Below are 20,524 nucleotides of genomic sequence, written 5' to 3'. Positions count from 1 at the left end.
TACTTTAATTTTTTACTTTTACGCCACTACGAACAGAGGAGCATTTGACAACTGATTAGGTTAATTGGCAAGAGGTCAGTAACATGACTGGGTATAAAAGGAGCATTTCAGAGAGGCAGAGCCTATTGAATTTAAAGATGGGCAGAGGATTTCATTCTGCGACAAACCTGGCCAAAAAATTGTGGAACAACCTCAGAAAAATGTTCCACAACATAAGACTGAAAAGTCTTTGAAGTTCCCACCATCTACAGTATATAATATCATCAAAAGATTCAGAGAATCAGGAGGAATCTTTGTGCACAAGGGACAAGGCTGAAAGTCAAAACTGGATGCATGTGATCTTTGGGCCCCAGAGGCAGCACTGCATTAAAAACAGGCATGATTTCCTACTGGACATCACTCAGGAACACTTCCAGAAATCACTGTCTGCAAACACAGTTCGCCATTTGCAACCCACAAATGTTAGTTTAAACTGTATCATGCAAAGAAGAAGCCATGTTCTCTGGCACAAAGCTCATTTAAAATGGTCTGAGGCAAAATGGAAAACTGTCCTGTGATCAGATGAATCAAAATGTGAAATTCTTTTTGGAAAACATGGACATCTTGACATCAAAGAGGAGAGGGACTATCCAGCTTGTTATCAGCAGAAAGTTGCTTACACATCTGGAAATACACTATCAATCCTGAAAAGTACATAGAGGTTTTAGAGCAACATATGCTCCCATCTAGAAAATGTCTCTTTCAGGGAAGGCCTTGCATATTTCAGTAAGACAATGCTAAACCACATGCTGCATCCATCACAACAGCATGGCTTCGCAGGAGAAGAGCCCAGGTGCTGAACTGGCCAGCCTGCAGTCCAGACCTTTCACCAATAGAAAGGTGCATCATAAAAAAAAATCCTCAAACAAAGGCTCAGAACGGTTGAGCAGCTCGAATCCTGCATCTTGTCTGATGCCTAAAACCCCAGAAACTGGTCTCCTCACTTCCCAGAGGTTTACAGACAGTTGTAAAAAAGAAGAGGGGGTTCTACACAATGGTAAACATCACCCTCTTCCATTTTCAAATTATTGCATTCTTTTTTTACTTAGGTTTTCTTCTCAACTTTTTTTAGAATTGGGGTTGTAGATTTACATGTGATACAAGAGACCTGATTAATTAAAAAAATGATTCATGCTGCTAAAATGTTAATTGAGGGTATTGTGGATGCTTTGAGTACATTATGATGACAATACATACTTTTATGGTTATAATAGAATTTTGTTAATCTTCTTAAATTTAGTAGGCTGTAATTTTTTAAATATTTAATACAGTTTTAAACAAATGTCTGTTTTAATTTTTTTATAAATAGTACATAACAGTACAAAAAGGTCTGAGAGGGTTGTTTCTTATGACCTCTTCCTCTCTGTCTGCCATGTAGTGTCGTTGACAGTGTGTGTCCCCCTCCACCATACAGTGGAATGTCACAGCAAACACATTTCCTCCGGCCATGTCTGAGTCTATTTAGTCAGCCTGTTGACAAACTGTACACAATATGCAGCCAGTAAACTCCCCCCATCTGCTTTCTTTCCCTACCGCTCACTCTGTCTGTTTGGCACACACTCACATACACACAAGCTGTAGATGTACAATATTTGCTGTATTATAGAAAGATTCCTTGTGAGGACATGCATGGGTCTCTTTTAGTTGTCTGGTACCACCAGACTTTTTACATCCTTTATACAATGTAGCCTTTTTTGGATATGGAATATTAGGAGTACATTTTTGTGCATTTTGTTTCAGCAGCTTTAAAATCTCTCTGACACTCTTTTCTGATTTCCTAAGTCTGGTTTCTTTCTTTTCCTTCCAACACATCCTCCCCTGCTCTCTCCACCATTCATTTCTCTCCTCCCCTCCCTTTCACTCCCTGTCGAATTGTGTCCTTGACTGAACTCTCTAGCTCACAGTTCCAGACAGCCTGGGCAAAGCCCAATACTCAGGGAGGTTTTAAACACACACACATGCTCACACCTCCCTTAATCCCTTAAAGAAGCAGTTTGGTATAGACAAGATTACCAATGGCAAGAACAGAATGTGTATTTAAATATTTTGCACGTCAGATACATACATGATATGTAACAGACAGATATACATTTTTTAATCACAAAAACCACCAAACAACACAAGACCACAGAAAAAAGAAGGGAGAGAGTGAAAGAAAGAATGAGGCCCCGCCAAGACTTTTGTGCCTGGGGAGCTTCACTTCTTTTGACCCCACAGACACACACACACACACACACACACACACACACACACACACAACTAAGCACACACAAATATATGCATCACTGCAGTCACACCAACACAACCTCCTCTCTCACATTCTCACACAGAAAACAAGAGTCTCTTTGGGGCCTTTGGATCATTTCAATGTCTCTCCCTTGTAGTTAAAACAGCAAAACACAGGATGTTGAGTCTCCATGCTGCAGTCCTCCTCCTCCCTCCCCTCCCACAGAGCAGAGGAACCATGGCAGAACGCTGAGGAGGGCATGTTGATGATGGACCTTCAGAGTGAAGAGGGGCTCCCTGGCTCGGAGCTGGAGTCGTATGTACTGTACAGATGCGGCTCAGGTTAGGACACAAGACAGAAATGCAGTGTTAGTAAGTTGAGTGCAGAACACAATTGCTGGTTTAGCAGAGGAGGAGAGGCTGTGAGAGAACAGAAGAAAAACAGAAAGAGAGACAGAGTGGTGTAATCCTAGTTTGTCCATATTTCAGATGTACAGAAGAGGACCAGAAAGATTTGGTGAGATACAGACTTTTGGGAAACATAGTCCTCAATGTATCAAACAGGACCCAAAGGGATGAGGAAATAGATTTGTCTGTGTCCATGAGCATCTGGTATTCATCTGTCGGCCATTCTCTCATTCCAACGTAGAGCGGGACTGTGTGTACACATGTACGATTTCATGTGATCATGTTTAGGTAGTGAATTACTCTGCACATGCGTGTCTGTATTTGTGTTTCTGTGCACATGTGTGTACGCGTTTGTGCGTGTACATGCTTGGGTGTTGCTGCTGTAAGTTGCGGTTGATCTTGATTGTCAATGCTGGAGAATTAAAGCTTTACTGTCCAAAGCTGGCAGCTAAATTCTCACCCTTCATCTCACAGTCTCTCACAAATAAGTCTCCTTAACAAAAAGAAAAGAAATATTTGCAAATTGGTAAAAGCTTGGACTGAATGCACCTGAAAGAAAAACAGAGGGAGAGAGAAGAGAAACAGAGTAATGTGATTTTGTCATTTCTGCCAGTGGTGAATGAAAATCATAATATGAACTGAATTAAATAAACAAAGAAACTTTTTTAACAGGTCTTAGCAAACACATCTTTCCAATGTTTGATTTGGTGCTAAAAGCAGTGTGGTAAGAAACATGTACACTGCAGAGTTGTTGCTATTGCTCTCTGTTTTTGTTGATTTACATATTTGCATTCTGCTTACATGGACTTTCACAGCATGAACATGTTTTGAGACACAGGCTACCATAAAATAAAAATATCTGGAAGGAAATTTCAAATAAACTTGCTGGATTACTGGATAACAACTTGCAAAATTAATGATTAAACCATATACTTTAACAGTAACATTGAAATCAGTCAAGGATGTACTAATTATAATAAGTAATATTGCTTCATAATCATCCAAGTAATTCATATTTATCGACCTGATCTTTTCTTTTTTACATTTATTGTCCCATCAAATAAAAAAATTTAATTAACGCTAAACATTGTCCTCCTCAGTAATCAAATGCTCCTCTGGAAATATCTATTAGAGTTTTTATTTTTAATGGCTCCTTTGTCTGTATGAAGGTTAAATAAACGCACCTGCTGTTACAGGCTGGTGACACTGAAGCTGTCATCATTAGCTGGGTCTAGCAGCTGGCACAAAACCCCACCTCCCTGAGCTGCCTGGGAGGGGTAACGATGTCCCATGCTCTGGTAGGACTGGTGGGAGAGGGAGTAGCCGCTAGTGTCCTCCTGAACGGGCGATGAATCCAGGGGTGGTTTGGGGTATGGGGAGTGGAGATGGCCTGTGCTCATGGTGTGGGTGGCCAGATCCCGCTTGTGTGGGGTCACGGTAGAAAGAGGGCTGCGCTCTTCATAAAGCGCAGGTGTTGAGTGGGAGTGGAGAATGGAGTTGGGGTTGCAGTGTGTATGGGAGGGGAGATGGGTGTTGGGATTGGTGTGTGTGTTGTGGTGGGGCTGGGTGCTGGCATGTGGGCTTGAGTGGGAGAGGGGGTTGCTCTGGAGGTGTGAGGCTGGATGGGTGTTGGTGTGTGTGCTCAAGTTTGCATGGGGCTGTGTATTATGATGATGTGTGTCATGTGGGGTTGAGGTCATGTGTGTGTGTGTGTTTGCATTTGGGCTAGCGAGTGTGTTACCATGTGTATTTCCATGAGGACTTGTGTGCTGGTTGCTATGTGTGTGCACGGCTGTATTTGAGTGTGTGCTGTGTGAATGCGGGCTGGGGCTGCCACTGTGGGATGTCTGTCCGTACCAGTAGGGGGAGCTGCAGTAGCTGGGGGAGTCATACTGCGAGAACTGTGGATCTTTTGGAGGGGGGCGATGTGAAGGACTGAGTGCAGTGCCACAATGGGGTGTTACCCGTGGTGAGGGAGAACAGGAGGGGGAGAAGGTCCTGGAGGAGATGGGGTGGTAAGACTGGGGGGGAGGAGGGGTGGGCTTAGGAGGATAAGGGGGAGAAGAGACACTGGGTGACAGAGAAGAGGAGGACTCTCCAGGGTACAAGGCTGGATACCGCTCCTCAGAGGAAGGTGTGGAGGGGTGGGCAGAATAAGGGGAAGGGTACTCACAAGGGTCCTGGAGGTAGCTGGAAGGTGGTGGAGGATTGGGTGTGGCCAAGGGAGAGAGGCTACTACTGTCTCCACTGTAGTAGTCTAGCGTCTCCTGGAAGAGCCCAGAACCCTCTGGACCTCCAGTAGTCACTCCTCCTCCTGATGTAGAAGGGGCCTTGCCCCTGCCTTTTGCCCCTGATGGCCGCTCTCTCTGACACGGAGACAATCCCCCTCTACCTCCTCTAGACCCTCTGCCCCGTCCTCCAATCCCTCCCCGCTTAGGTCCAGGAGTAGGTGTTGGGGAGGGACTGGAAGGAGAATCAGAGGTTAAAGCAGAACCCCCCTCCTTTTCTGACAGTTCAGTCCGTTTCCTGCGACCGCGGCTGGTTTTACTGGTTCCCCCACCTTGGAAGAGGACATTCTGGCTCCAGTTATATGAGGGTCCTGAAGCGCTCTCATGCCAATCCATCATCAGCTTCTCCAGGCTGGACAGGCTTGACTGACCTCCTTCTCCACTAAAAGAAGCAGCTTCATTCTGTTTATATGTGCCACCTGTGGAACTAGGTCCACTACCAGTGGGTGCAGACCCAAGATGCAAAGAATCAGAGGAGGATTCTGATAGACTTTCAGGAAAAGGTGGTCGCTTGGCCTTCTGGGGGGTGTAGTTTGAGATGTCCAAGATGTCTTTGGACTCATTGGAGCCATATTCACTGTAGCAGTGATACTGAGACCCAAAGCTGTCTGTTGACCAGCCACCATAACCTTGTCTGTAAAAAAACAAAACAAAAACATAAATAGTGCAACACACAAATATTACAATTCATTAATAATATGTCTGCACAAAATGATAATACTTCAATATTTGCATTTACACCAATCTGTAAAAAAAGCCTGAAGAGAAAACTTTGACTATGAATTCCTATGCTAGACAAACAAGGGGCACATTTTAGCCCTGGGTTTAACTAATGTCAGGTATCAACTGGTAATTAACACATGGCAGACATGCTGAAAACGTGTTATGTGCTGCAGTGAACGTTTATATTAAGCAGTGCACATGTCTTTGATCCTTCCATGATTTTAACTTTTCTTAGTTTTTAATTTAAGAAAACATTTAATCACATATTTATTTAAAACCCTTCTATGTCAAGTTGGCCTTTGATGATGTCTGACTGCCACAAGTGATTTACCTGTAGCTCCACTGATTGGAGTTGTACTGTTTGTAACCTTCTGGAGAGGAGGAAGAGCTAAAGGGGCTACTTTTGGCAACAGACATATACCCTCCTCCAGGTGATGTGGGCCCTGTTGACTCCCCCCGCACCATAGAGGAATGAGCCGCTGCAGGAAATCCACTATAGCCCCGCTTGGCTGCTGCTTGGTAGCTAGAATAACCAATTTGGCCAACAGGGGTAGCCTTACCACTGCTGTGCCCAGACCCATACGCAAAGCTGCAGTCTGAGGATCGCTGTGACACTGCAGGTGAAGAGGAGGAGAAGCCAGAGGAGTAGTGTCCATAAGAGGCAGGATGAGGGGAGCTAGGAGAGTGTGAGAGAGATGGAGGAGTGGATTTGGGATAGGTAGAAGTGGTGGGTGATGATTGGGAAAGGCTGACATAGTTGTACGGGGGCCTCGATGAGGAGCAATGTGTCTGGGCTGAACCCTCTACACCAGAATTTGGCCCCTTGGAGCTCCACTTGGAAAATGCAGGGGACCAGCTGTGACCAGTAGCTGGGCTCGATGGCTCAAAACAAGGGGTAGATGAAGCTTTGCGGGGGTCTGACTGTGAAGAGGAGATGTCCAGCAGGTCTGATGAATCATCTGAGTCGAGCAGTGACCGGAAATATCCAGGAAAAAGGCCTTGTGGTTCCTCCCCAGCTGGCCCAACCCCTCTGCTTCCTCCTGGACTATTGTATGTACCACCTCTTCCAGCCTCACAGGGGGAGGAAAACCCTCCTCTTGGAGATCCACAGAGCTGAAATCCACCCAAACCTTTGTCCTTGTTCATACCCCCATCTTCACCCCAGCCACCTGCACCATTGGGCCATTCCTGCCCCATAGAACCCCCCTCCCCTTTAAATGCGCCATTTTTTCTCATACGCCTCTTCCTGACTATCTTTTCTCCCCTTTGCTCGGTTCCTACAACACCTCCTCCCCTACCAACCCCACCTCCACCCTTCCCCCTTTTTCTGGGTAATCCATGCTCAGACACGGGACTCAGTTTCCGTTTCTTGCCAATGTATTCAAAAAAATCACTGAAGGTGCTCTTATTGCGCTCATTGCCCCCAATCCCCCCTGCTGCTCCTCCACCTCTACCAATACCCCCTCCCCTGCCACCTCGGGGGCGTCTAAACCCAGTGAGCCGGTGGAGCAGGGTGGATATTCCAGGGTTTTCCAAGGGGGCATGAAAGCTTTCTGGCTCACTGGGTGTCCAACAGCGAGGGGGAGAAGAACGGCCAGTGGCAGGGGGCTGACGGTTTAAAAAGGCCAGTTTGGACAGAACATCCCCATATTCTGTTTTTACATCATTTGTATCATTAACATAGGATGGATAAGGAGAAGGGAGTTTAGTCCGACGCCGCCTCCGGGGCTTTCTAGGCTGCTCTCCATTCCCACCAGGATTCCCAGCATTTGGAGGCTCTCCCGGGATTCCTGGTAGAGCCTGTTTAGGTGGTCGCCCCCGCCTGCGTTTAAGAATAACAGGCAGCTCTCCAGGAGGGAACATCACCATAACACTCTTCCCATTGTTCTTCATGCGGAGAAGCGCAGTTGGCTCACGAACTGCCTCTGAGCCCTCCAGACCACCATCATTGCCCTTCTCTGCCCCTGTAACTGTCTCTAAATTGGAAATCTTGTAGCTCTTCTGTCGGCGACTAAGGCTGACAGGAATGCGAGCCACCTTGACAACAATCTTCCTCACCTTTAAAATAAAAAACAACATAAAACGCATTGAACTGCAATTTTTAAAAACAATTTAATAAATTGTATGAAATGTAATGTCTTATCAAGGAGTAACTAAAATAATATGCAATCATTAATTAACTTACTCCAACAAAACGTCCACGTCTCTGGTTATTGGGAGGACATCCCCCCATCTCAGCAACAGGTTCCTCCTTCACACTTAGCAGAGTTGCAGGAATGGTGGATGTTTTTGCATATGGGAGAAGAGGCGTAACACGATGAGCAATGGCCTGAGCTGCCTGTCGCTGTTTCATGACACTTTTAGGACCAGCTTTATGGACAGTTTTAAGGCCAGGTCTCGACCTGGATTTGGGTCCAGGTTTATGCCCGAGTCTGGGTCCAGGTTTAGGTATAGCTTTAGGAACAGGTTTGGATACCGTCAAAGCAAGAGCAATGTCTGCAGGGCAGGGAGCCATGGGGGGAACAGCTTCTACAGACGAATGCTCTTCTTCCTCATTAAGCACCAACTCCTCCTCTTTAACCCTCCAAATTTTCTCCTCTAATACTTCATCCTCCTCATCTCCTGTCCTCTCCTTCCCTGCTCTTTTCTCTCCCTCCTCCATGTTTCGGCGGAGGCGGGAGGATTTGCGCAGGTGACATGGAAAGCGAGGACGTCCAGAGCTGCGGAGTGCATACTTCTTCTCTGCCTCCACAGGAAGAGGAGAAGAGCCTATCGTTGAGTTTGGACTAATAGGTACAGGACAAAAGTTTGAGGGGACATCTGTCTCTACTGTTAGAACTGAGGCTGCCAGCTGATTGTTGGAGGCAGGATGACTGCCAAGTGTCAAAGACAGGGGCTGAGGTGAGGTTGTGTGTATGGCCTCTGGTGTAAGAGCTCTGGAGTGTTCTCCCCCAATAGAACCCATATGTGCATTGATATCCATGTTTCCACAGTTATCAGTGTGTGCATGTGAAACAGCCTGTGCATCTGGGTCTATGTGCGTTTGCATGTTTCTAAGTGTCTCTACAAATTTATGTGAATCAGCTGTTGCATGTGTCTCCGTCTGCCTCCGCCTATAGGTGTTCAGCCCCAGCCTTCTTTGTAGGTGGAGGCCGTTAGCCAGGGTGGAAGAAGAGGGGGGAGGAAAGCGGTCGGAGGTCACCGATGCCAGTCCATCGTTAGAAGGGTCCTGGGATTCCTCCTGCAGCCTGAGCTCCCTGGCCCAGAGATCAGGCCCTCCCAACTCCTCCAGCCCCCCAACACACCCTTTCTCCTCTGCCTGATTTCCACCACAGCCCACTGGAGCCCCAGTTTGGCCTGTAAATAGGTGATCTGACAAACCACTCATTCAGTGAGCAATCTTGCTGGTAGAGAGGGAGGAAAAAGAGGGCTGTTTTCTTCTGATGTTTCTTTGTGTTTCTTATTAATTGTTGTCTTCTTCTAACAGCTGGTCAGAAGATTTAGCAACCTAAGCACAGAAATAAAAGCAATAATACTGAGTGAATAGGAAATCTCCCTCTACAATCTAAACTCTGTGTTAAAAATATATTGGTCATTGTAGGGCGTGAAACATGCTGTACATCTAAAAATCAAACACTTGAAGCACAGATGGAATTGGTGTTGTTTGATGGAATCATCAACATTTTGGCAGTGGGCCATAAATCTAATCCGTAATGCACTCTACTCTATTAACTGTGCCACCCACACAGCAGCATTACAACATTAGATTACATTTACCATTCATATCCTGCTCAGGTGGTTGCTTTTACCAAATGGTTATGGCACTGATTCTGATTTTGATTCTGAGTTGAGCCTCACTCTGTCTGCCTGACTGGCTATGTTCTGCAGGGGATCATTGGGTCATCAATACTGCAGTGGAGAGCTCACATTCTTCTCTCTCTCCCCTCTGCTCCTGTCTTTTGCCCATGGTTGCTGAAAAAGAGAAAAAGAGATGCAGAAAGACAAAGAGACAGACAGTTTGAGGAAGGGATAGAGTTGAAGAATGTGGAAGGAACAGTGAGTAGGAAAAAGAAAAGGAAATGAGTAAAGAGAGAAAAGGAGCATTTGAGATTAGTACATGATGTCACAGGATGCATCAGACCAGACAAGAATCAGTATTATGGTGAGGGCTGCAGCATCTCACATCAGACACAACTGTTGGACAATAACTTGCAATATACAAGTGTAATTGTAGTGTTTATTTTGCCTGTGCCACTTTACTCTCCTCTACTGGATTTCCCCACTTCATAACTACATGACTGGGGTTAAATAAGCTATACCACTCATATTTCCAACTCACATTGTTTGAGTGACTATCCCATCTCCCTATCCCCGATGTTATAAAAATCCAGAAATTATAATAAACAACTGACTAGTGGTGAAAAGCACACATGCACATACAATCATGCTGAACACCACATTTTACCAAAAGTATTCAAATGGATTACAAAGTACTACACTTGGAGGGTGCCACAAGAATGAGAAATGTGTGAATAATCGCAGCCACCAGGGGGAAGCAGAGAGGTGATGAATAGAGAGGTGTTAAGAGGATGGAGAGATGAAGGTGACAGCAAGACAGTAACGATGGGGGCATTATAAGAACCCAGAGCAGAGGAGAACTGGAAGTAGAAACAGCCAGAACAGACAGAAATCCTACAAAATCAGAACTACACATCAGACTCACAAATCTGATGAATGCACACATTCAAATACAAGTATGAGCATGCGTGCCACATTTGCACGCATTTATGCACACAGCTGGCTCCAGCACTGTACCACACTCTCCACATACAACACAATCCTGTCCATCGTCAGATCTCTCTGCCTCCCTCTCCAACATATGGCTCTGATTAGCAGGGAGGGAGAAGGACAGAGAGTGAGAGGGGAAGATGGGGACGGGGAGGGGAGGGGAGGGGAGAAGGCGAAAGACACTAGAACGATTGAGTGAATGGGTGAGAAAGCATGAGAAAGGGTGAAAGAATAAGTATAAGATAAGGAGGTGAAAGATGTGATTGAGACAGGTAAAGGATGGTAAGTGGATGGATAGATAGAGGCAGACAGATTTTAGACACGCAAATTGAGGAAAAAGTTGGAAGAGGTCAAACGAGAAAGAAGTACAGGAAAAGAAGGAATGGCAGAGTTTGGGGCTGCACACATGGAGCCGAACAACCTCAACGTTCTGCTGCTCTGAGGAATGACACAACTGGGACAGACAAACATGAAGATGAACACACACACACTCACACACACAAACTCACACATTATACACTTACTGTAGGTTCTTTAACTGTCTCACCCACTTCTTGTGGCCGGTGCATTCTTTCTGTTTCTCCCTCTCTCCCACCCTCTCTTCTCTCCCATTCCCTTTCTCACGTTCTCTCATCTAATTAACAACATTCATTAATTAAGGCTCCATCTAACCAGTGTGCAAGAAAAGGAGAGGACAACACAGGCTTTAATTAAACATTGCTGCACATGTGCTTAGCCATACATGCACACACTGTCTCTCTCTCTCTCACAATCACACACATACGCAGCTACAGTGACAGGTACCAATACGCAAAGACACATGCAAAAAAGCCCCCACAGCTTCATCCTCCCACACAATCACACACTGATTTGCACATAAAGACATATATATCACACACATGCTCACATATATAGTCATGCACGATCACACACAAAACAAAGACACACATGCAAATATCCCTCTACTGTGCTCTGCAGGGGACATCCTGACAGGGCTTAGATGCCAGCCAATCAAATACTCCCACTGTGATTCATTGTTTAAGCAAACACTCCTGGCATCCATCAGCCACCATACCAATATATTCACAGTCATATGTAGCAAATGCGTTTTGCTGCATTTTACTATGAATTACTCTGGGGCTGTAGAAGACACAGTGGCATAGTATTGTCTCAGTGAAAACAGCAATTGGTATGCACTGATCCCACATGATGATCTGTTGAATCTGTTTCACAACGAGCAGCTCTCATATGAATATTATTGTTGGAAAATTTGTGTATTCCTTTATTCATTTTTGTATCTACTCCTAAAAGTTTTCACGGCTCTTGTGTGCTTACAAAAAAGGCAACAACAACAAAACATGCCACAGAGTGTATGTGCGCACATGCCAGTATGAAATCAGATACAAAAACCTGTCATTTTCTAGTTTGGGCAGTTGCCCTGTTGTGCATAGTCTGAAGAACAATCATTCTGTACATGGTAGCTGTACAGCATATCTATTCTCTTCCCATCTATCTCACTGCCACAAAGGCTTGCAGACTCACAGGCCTGCCAGCAGCAACCCTCAATGAGGAACTAGACCCTGTGTTTGTGTGTGTGTGTGTGTGTGTGTGTTTGTGTGTGTGCCTGCAAGTGTGCGTGTGCATGAGTGTGTCTTCCTGGGTGTGTTTGTAAAAGCACTCACTGAGCTCTAACGGGTGTGCAGTTGTTGCTAAGAGACAGGCAGCAGCACCGAAACAGCATGGGGGGGGGGTGTATGGGAGGGGGACATGGAGGGGAGAGAGAAAGTGAGAGAGGTAGAGAGAGAGAGGTGGTGAGGGGAGGAGGGGGAGCTCTATAGAGAGGTTTAGACAGATAAGAAGAAGGGGGGATAAAACAGAGACAGTGAGAAAGAGACGCAGAAAGTGTATGTGAGGCCAGGAGAGAAAGAGAAGTGGGGAGGGGGAAGTGGGTCAGGGGGTCCACAGAGACTGAGTGACACCGTGCAGAAACACAGCTACCATCAGCCTTGCGTTCCTCCACACCACCTCAACCCTGATGCAACCTCAACCAGCAGCTCCAAAGCCTTAAACCTGCATACACAACCACGCAAAACTTCGACAAACAGAAGAAATAAAAAGAAAAAAGAATCCAAAGAATTAAAAAATTTAAAAAATAAAAAATTTAATGGAATATATAACCAACAGAACTGTTAAAAAAAACTTGATGCTTACTGCTTTAAAGTCTTGGACTGACAAGTTTGTCATGTTGTATTGCAGATGCTAACCACCTGTGCGACATCAATATAACATCTTACATGACATTACAAACCATGAATTTTAAGTAGCTCATAAACAGTAAAAAAAACTCATTGTGAGTAGTAATCAAATCAAAAACTTAGTAATAAATAAAAGGCCTGAGTCTGGAGTCATATAAGTAAAAAATAGAAATGTATTTTAAATACATATTCAACTTCATATCACAAAAGAAACACCTCTGCTTAACATAGGCACAACTTAAACACAAGTTGAACATAATCTTAAAACAATACACCGACAAGTAGGATTTGAAGGCACTGTTTTTCCTCACGTTCTAGAAATAAAATTCAATATTTATTCAAAATACTTATAAAGTTTTAAGTAAAGAAAAAACACCATTGAACTTTTAAGCTCTGGCCTTGACAGCAGTCCACTGTAGTCCAACATACAGTAAAAGTGAACAGCTAAAATTTAAACACATTCAAACTATCACAATCAACAGACGTAGGTTTTGGAGTGCTTGAGGTGTGTGTTAGTGTGCCAAAGGGGACGAGGAATGTTATTCATACACATCACACTACTGGAGCGAACATGCTTGCACACAAATTACAACCAAACTTCAGAAGAGAGCTGAACTGAACTTTGGGAACTGACGGGTCCAGCATGAACACAAACGTCAGTGAAACTGAGACAGTCTAACAAACAAACTTGCATACAGACCCCTTCCTACACACTCTCTCCTTCACTCAGACCTCTCTTTCTCACCCACTCACATCTCACCCATCCTGCACCCCCCCTTCCAAAAAAAGAACCACTACTACCTCCCCAGCTGCAGGAAATTCCTAATGATCTCCATCATCAGTGTGCGTGCTGTATCTCCTGCCAAGAGCAAGCATTTGCGTGCACACACACACACACACCCCACTCACACAAAGCATATAAATGAACTGAGACCAACACATAAACCATATGTGCAGACAAACAAAAAGGCAGACAGACGTTCAGATACCGACACACATCTAACGTAAACAGACTTCACACAGACCAGATACAGTGGCGGCTTAGCCAAGGATGCACACAGGGGACTGGAGAAGTAGCTCGACAACACACAAGCAGGACCCCCCACCCCCATCTGACTGTCTCACTATATGACTGTCTCCCTCTCCTGTTGTTTCTGCAGAACCCTACACTCTGTAGTTATTTTAAGAGGACTGTATTACCCCTTCCTCTTCCTCGCCTCAGCCCTCCTCCTTACTTCTCTTCCTCACATTTCCCTCTCTCATCTTTCTAGCACCCCCCTCATGCTCACCCCTCCTGCCCCCAGTTTCTCTCCCACAACACACACTCCAACTCCCCAACACCCCTCTCTTATATTCAACTCAGCCTAACACACTCTTCTCTCTCTCTCTCTCACACACTCCTGCAGGCAGTTTCCTGGCACTGCTGATGGCTGCCCCTCATTCAGGTCATGGGACCATCCGTGCCAGCTGGGAACAGCTAGGAGCGTGCACATGTGCACATGCAAAAACACAGGATTACACACAAGACACCCAGGGGTACATCTGGAAAAACACACACAGACACATGCAAATACAGGAAAATGAAACCAACCACTTGCAAATACAGTAAAGCTCCCACTTATAGTTCACACAGGTGTGCACACACGCAGGGGACACACATAGACTGAGCTGTCATGTACACACAAATAACTAGAAATACAAGTGTGAACAAAGTTGCATGCTCACAGTGACGCACACTTCACGTAGTCATGCTGGCGAGAACTCACAGAGACACTTTAAAACCACACATACCAACACACAAACACAGTTGTGCATACTGTATCTACTTCACACACAGAGGACACACAAACCAGATGCTTGGATCTCGACACACACTCAGACCTTGAGGCCAGTGTTTTGGAGAGGGGCCTCTGTTCTGTGGCCCTGACTTCCTGACTTCTATCTTCTCTCCATACTCCTGTTCCACAGTTGCTGTGGGAGACGCTGCTGCAGCGCCCGTTGCCAAGGAGAAGGCTGCTGGCTGTTTGAACAACAATGGCCGCCTTGTGAACATTCCAACTGTAGGTACTGACAGCTCATCAGCCCCAGCCTTAACATACACACCTCTCAACAGGCACACACAGACACACACACATGCTACTTACACTACACACAGGAGCTACACTACTGTACCTCTCCGGTTCTTGGCCTCGAGCCTGAGCAAGGTAACACACTCAGACACAATCAGGCATAACCATACACACACACATCTGTGCATGCTCTAAGAAATTATGACTTCTGCTGAAAGGATAAGAAACCCTTCTCTCCCTCTCTATCTACCTGCATCTCTTTACCATCTCTCTCTCTCTCACACACTCAGTGCGCAGTGCATTCATCCATCTTCCCCCTTCTCCCAGACTACTCTCTGTCTTTCTCTCTTATCTCTTTCTCTCTCCACCCCCTCCACAGCTTCCTGCTTTCACTCTCTCATTCTTTCTTCACTTTCTCATCCCTGCCTCTCTCTCCTTTTCTGTCTCAGGAAGTGTGTGTTCTCACTCTCTCACACACACACACACATACACACACTATCATCCCAGCATGCACACATGTGGAGGACACACAGTCACACACAGCGAGAGACACACACAATCTCTTTCTCTCCTGGAAGGTAGCGAATCCTTTCATCCCCTGGGGGCATACACTTCCTCAGAGAAGGAGGGAAAAGGGAAAGAAGAAAGAGAACTAGAAACAAGGGTAGAACGGGCAAGAGAGGAAGACGAGGACGAGGAGGGGGAGATGGGGAAGAAGGAAGGGGGGAAGAAAGGAAGAGAAGAGGGTGAAAACTATATTCACGGTGGGGATTTATAGACAGACCCCTTAGTGCTCTGATTATCTGTTCATATTGATGGGACGACATTGAAGCCACGCTGGTGGAACATTGAGACGGCTCTAAAGCCAAATTGGGTAGAGTAGGGGGGGTTCGGGGGTGTTGAGGAGAATCACTAACAAATCTCTGCTTATCCTCTGACTCACTGTTTTCAACACACATACCCAGACACATGTACACACACACACACACTACTAAAAACAAAGATAACTCTGACGTGCCAGTATGAAGAAACATTAAAATCAGACATGCTGGTTATGTTTACGTATGTTGATCTGCAGATAGGTGTGTGTGAGCCTGCATCTGTGTTGTGTACCAGACACCAAGAGGAGCTTTTGTGTGTGAGTGTGTATATGTCTGCGTGTCTGCGTGTTTTCCCCATCTCTCGCTCCTCTTTAATAATTGAGCTGATTCTGTCCAGCTTGTTAGGGAGGTACACAGCAGCTTCACACTCTGTCTTTCTCTCCTTCTCATTCTCTCACACGATCTATCACTCTCTCCTCATCCTTCCATCTTGCTGCTCTCCATTCATTTATCACACTTTCTTTCCTTCATGACCCCTCTGTCCTCGGTCCCTTCCCCCCACTCTCTTCTTACTCTTTCTTCGTAATTCCCTCCTGTGCTTTGACCTCTCCCTCGCCTCTTGCAGTTTCACCCCAACCTCCTCCCTCTCCACTGCTGCCCCCCATCATCCCTCCTCTCTTGCCTCCCTCTCGCTCCATCCTCTAGAGGTGAGAGGTCGAAGCTTCTTCTCTACTGTCAGACTCAAACCGGCTGCAACCAGCCCTAGGGGGGGTGGGGGGTGTACAAGGAGAATGAGGAGGTAGGTGAGTTAAGACAAGTAGAAAAGGAGGGAGGGAAGGAGAGAGGGAGATAAGTGGAAGAGCAAGATAAAGAACAGGAAGGGACTGACTAAAGGACAGATTCATTGGGGGGCAGAGGGGTTAAAAGAGGGAAGGAGGTAAGAGAAAAGAGAAGAGAAGGGGAGATGCCTTCTATTGAGTCAGTGCCTTTGGCGCAGAGGAGTCGTTTTATGAATGTATCGTGTGGGAGGTGACAGAATGGAGCATACAAACACTGCTTACACTAATGCTAAATGGTTGCTCTGTGTGTGGGTGCATCTGTGTACGTATGTGTATTTGTGTGTGTGTGTGCGGGGGAGTTAAACCACGTTTACCTGCCTGTGGCGAAAGCTATTTCACTTCAGGTGATGATTAGATTAATAGGAGTGTGAAAAGACAGGACCCTTCACTCCAAGGACAAAGTAATAACTAATTATTTTCGCCAGTAGCTTGTTGCAAAGTTAAAAATATTAAAAGTTGTAGATACTCCTAAAATATCATACTATTCAATATTAATATAAGCAGTGTTGTTGTATATAAAGTTGGATGTAGTACATTACCTGATTTAGAAAAAAAAGAAAGAAATATTCATATCTTTTGCACCTTAATGTTGCAATTTACACATAGAGCCATCCTGTGATAGTTCTAAGCCATTGTGCGATAGCACTAAGCCCTAACTAACCAAATTCTGCCAGTCTGTAAACATGCAAATTGTTTATGTGAATCTATGCCCTAAAATCAATTTCTTGTGTATTTTGGGAAGCATTTCAACTGCTGAGTAATAATGGCCTGAGTCATTCACAGCGCTGGTGTAAATTCCCTTTTCCTGAATGGCAGTAATGTATCTGTTATCAAGAGTTCAAAGAGGAGTGCCGGAATGATCTTCAGCTGACTTTCACAAAACATCTGTAACCAAACAAAACCTCTTTGTTGCATGTGACAAATCTTGCACACAGCTAGAAGCCAAAATCATGAAATGAGACCCCTTGCAGTTGTAAGGAGAAGCCTGAGATTGTTTTTGGAGAAGCAGCGTTGGAACAGACTCAATCTCTGATAGTATATTCTCCCTGATTTGGATTGCTGAGCAAACTGGACCACCATACCGAGCTGATGGCTGTCTATTGTGTTCCATCGCTTGGGCTACAAGATCGACGATAATTCAAAGACCTTAACAAACAATTTTGTCTTTAGAGCTACACAACTTCATGTTAAGACCTGATGCACCAATACACTGTCACTCCTCTAAAGCTCTTTTCCACCATTCAACAGGTTGCACCATCCTGAAAGCAACTTAAACCTCCCTAAAAAATAGGAATCTCCTAAAGTCAATAAATACACTGCACGGTTCAATGCTTCATGTATGTGTGTTTGTGCATGTGTGTGGGTGTGCATACATTATTATGTGTGTCCATTCTGTCTTCTCCATCTCCATGACGACCTCCATATCAAGAGGACGTCTGACTATTGCAACCTCACATGCTGATAGGCAGAGAGAGAAAACAGGTGATTGGTTGAGCTGTCGGCTGTCATATCAGCAGGGTGTATCTTTGTGACACTGCAACACACATGCACATGTGCGCACACATGCACACACACACACACACTCACTCTGGCTTGTCTGTGGCATCAACCCACACGCCTACGAACTGCAGCAAGGCGCAAACAAAAGGTACTTCCAGAGCGCAAACACACACATACACACACTTGGAAATACACAAGTACATGCATACACTCACACAAATACACACCTACAGAGCTTTGCAATGAGATGTGGTGTGTTAGGTGTGCTGACCCTGCCATTGAGGACAGGAGGAACATCAACGGAGCTACAAGGCCGTTGCTATGACAACTAGCCCCGCTCACACAGGTAGGAAGCACAATAGGCCTAAGCTGTTATATGTTCACATTCTCTCTGTTTGTCACACACACACGCACACACACAGGGCCATGCACTCAAGACAAGTCTGACAGACAGCGGCTCCATGCCAAGGTAAGGCCATTTCCTTTTCATTCCAACATTCAGGGGGCTGAAATTATTCATTATGTCCAAGTGGACCTGCCAATAAGAGAACTCACTCTTCAAGCAGCCACTGAGAGAGTGAGACTGTGGGAGTGTGAGACACACACATAGACAGACAGGCAGACAGACAGAGCATCACTCTGCATACTAACAGCACCTGCACTAGGGCAGCCTGTGCACGTCTCTGAGGGGCCCTTAAATAACGAACTGTCACTGCCCAGACACTGACATTGACTTCTCTCTCCCTCTTATCCTCTCCCCCTCTCATTTCTTTCAGTTTCTCATGCACACTTTCTTCCTTTGTCACCCCCCTTCCACACCCACACCCTCCTCCCCACTAAACCACAGACAAGAGCTGATAATCACCACCATGAGTATGCTGAGTCTCTCAAACATATCGGCCCTGTTGCCACTGCAGGATCTGCTGCTGCTGTGTCCTATCTGCCCAGGCAGCTCTGGTGTGGAAACCCAGAGAGACGGACGGCTGTTCACCGGGACTCTCTGTGTCTCCTGTTAGAGCAAACATCTGTCTGTCATGAGGCTTACGCTCAGACCACTCGAACATACCACTCTAATGTAAATTCACAATTTAAAAAGTCCAATCAAACTCACCCACAGGTAAAATCTATGGAGACAGCAAATAAACAACAGGCTGCGTTAACGTGTGTCTCTGGGTGCCGGCAGTCTAACAGTAACTGGGAGGTATCATGTACTGATGCCCTTCCTACAATGTATAATGAGGCTAATGGGTGAGAATATTGTAAATAATCAGAAAAACAGGTGGGGGTACACAGGGTTAATTGCGCGCTAATTCAACAGTGTGTGTGTGTGTGTGTATTTAAACATCATCACTTATGATCCAACCCCACACGCTGCAGCCCACAGTAAAGCCCAGATGACCCTGCAGCACGAGCTGTGCGCATGCAGAGCCCTGTCCGTTAACGGCACCGATGAGGTTAACGTAAAAAACTCAAAAAGCAACGTAGCCAGAGGTGCGCAGCACAACTGGCTGAGCGGACAGTAAGCAAATTTCTGATGCTGTGTACACAAGACGCTGCACGCGCACTCACCAAGAGAGAGAGAGTCTGGGGGCTCGCGCTGGCTGCTGGAGCTGCTTCGGAGTCAACGCTGGCTGGCGTGGCTGGTGGCTCGCGCGGCTGGCGGTAACCGTGGTTCACTCCTCTCCGTGCTCGGGTCACGGAGCCGTCAGCCCACAGCATTTCCCCTTCATCAGGGCTCCCCGTGTCGGAGGGAGATAGTCCTCTCCCACAACAATGTAAACGTTGTCTCCTTCTGCCGTCGCGCGCCACCGTCTCGTGCGGCTCAACGGAAAAACCGCTCCTCTGGTTCACAGCAATATCTGCACCCACAAAAATGGGAAAGCAAAAAAATCAAAAGGTGGAGAAATATGAAAAAATAGGGAGCAGGGACGTTGGTTTACAGTCTCCCCCCCCCCCCAATTACGGTGCTGACAAAGCTATGTTCGAACCCTGTGGTCCGTTTTTGGTGACAGGCACGGGGCTCCCCAGTATGCGGGAGGCAAAAATCGACCGTGCGCCCGTGCGTCTCTACCTCTGCAATTCCAGCTCTCTGTCTCTGGTGCGCCTCAGTCTCCGCTGTGCCTCTCCAACGTGCCTGACTGTGAGAGCCATCCAGGCACCCGTAGTTGGCTTCACTTTACACCTCTGGAACTATGGGAACAGTAGTTTTATTGAGGACACCAAAAAAAAAAAAAAAAAAAAAAAAATAAGAAGGGCAAGACAGTGCGTGACAAAAAAAAAAATCTGTTGCCTGGGGGAGCAAAACACTAAAATTAAAACACATAACTACAGTTTTTGCTTACATTTCGAGGCTGCTATAAAACCCACCTTTTTAAGTGTCTACATAAGTCTTGCCTTTATAGAGTGTAGAACAACCCACAAATTTGACATTTTGAAGAGAACAGATACTTGCTTAATCACATCAGCCAAGGTAATTACGTCAGGGAATCATTAAAATAATACAAACAAAAATTAAATGGTAATGGAAGAAGATGATTAGTCATTTAATATATGTGTCCATGAAACCCT

The 20,524-nt window shown here is 45.7% G+C and overlaps 1 protein-coding gene across 6 annotated transcripts; it reads right to left on the bottom strand.

The window, feature by feature from the left end:
- Nucleotides 1–865: 865 nt before the first annotated feature.
- Nucleotides 866–20,100, bottom strand: ahdc1 (AT hook, DNA binding motif, containing 1). 6 transcript variants are annotated; one of them, XM_067502686.1, is made up of 6 exons: nucleotides 19,526–20,100; nucleotides 9,462–9,656; nucleotides 7,870–9,192; nucleotides 6,016–7,742; nucleotides 3,858–5,595; nucleotides 866–3,222 (listed from the first exon to the last, which is right to left on the bottom strand). In XM_067502686.1, exons 3-5 carry the CDS (start codon nucleotides 9,070–9,072, stop codon nucleotides 3,864–3,866), a joined length of 4,662 nt encoding a protein of 1,553 aa, XP_067358787.1. In that variant the 5' UTR covers nucleotides 9,073–9,192; nucleotides 9,462–9,656; nucleotides 19,526–20,100; the 3' UTR covers nucleotides 866–3,222; nucleotides 3,858–3,863. The 6 variants fall into 6 exon arrangements, with proteins under 6 accessions (XP_067358787.1, XP_067358820.1, XP_067358829.1 ...); XM_067502719.1 differs by having other exon boundaries at nucleotides 9,543–9,656; XM_067502728.1 differs by lacking the exon at nucleotides 19,526–20,100 and adding an exon at nucleotides 17,830–18,085 and having other exon boundaries at nucleotides 9,543–9,656.
- Nucleotides 20,101–20,524: the final 424 nt, after the last annotated feature.

This window comes from Channa argus, chromosome 1 (assembly GCF_033026475.1).
Source record: "Channa argus isolate prfri chromosome 1, Channa argus male v1.0, whole genome shotgun sequence".
Classification (NCBI taxonomy): domain Eukaryota; kingdom Metazoa; phylum Chordata; class Actinopteri; order Anabantiformes; family Channidae; genus Channa; species Channa argus.
The sequence above is the reverse complement of the archived record's forward strand: the minus strand, read 5'-3'. Positions and strand labels throughout refer to the sequence as shown.

Excerpts from the sequence above, each read along its gene's own strand:
- ahdc1 (XM_067502686.1), bottom strand. The coding sequence starts at position 9,072 with ATGAGTGGTTTGTCAGATCACCTATTTACAGGCCAAACTGGGGCTCCA. Across the intron at positions 7,743-7,869 it reads GACGTGGACGTTTTGTTGGA|GTGAGGAAGATTGTTGTCAA; the intron begins GTAAGTTAATTA and ends TTTATTTTAAAG. Across the intron at positions 5,596-6,015 it reads TCCAATCAGTGGAGCTACAG|ACAAGGTTATGGTGGCTGGT; the intron begins GTAAATCACTTG and ends GTTTTTTTACAG.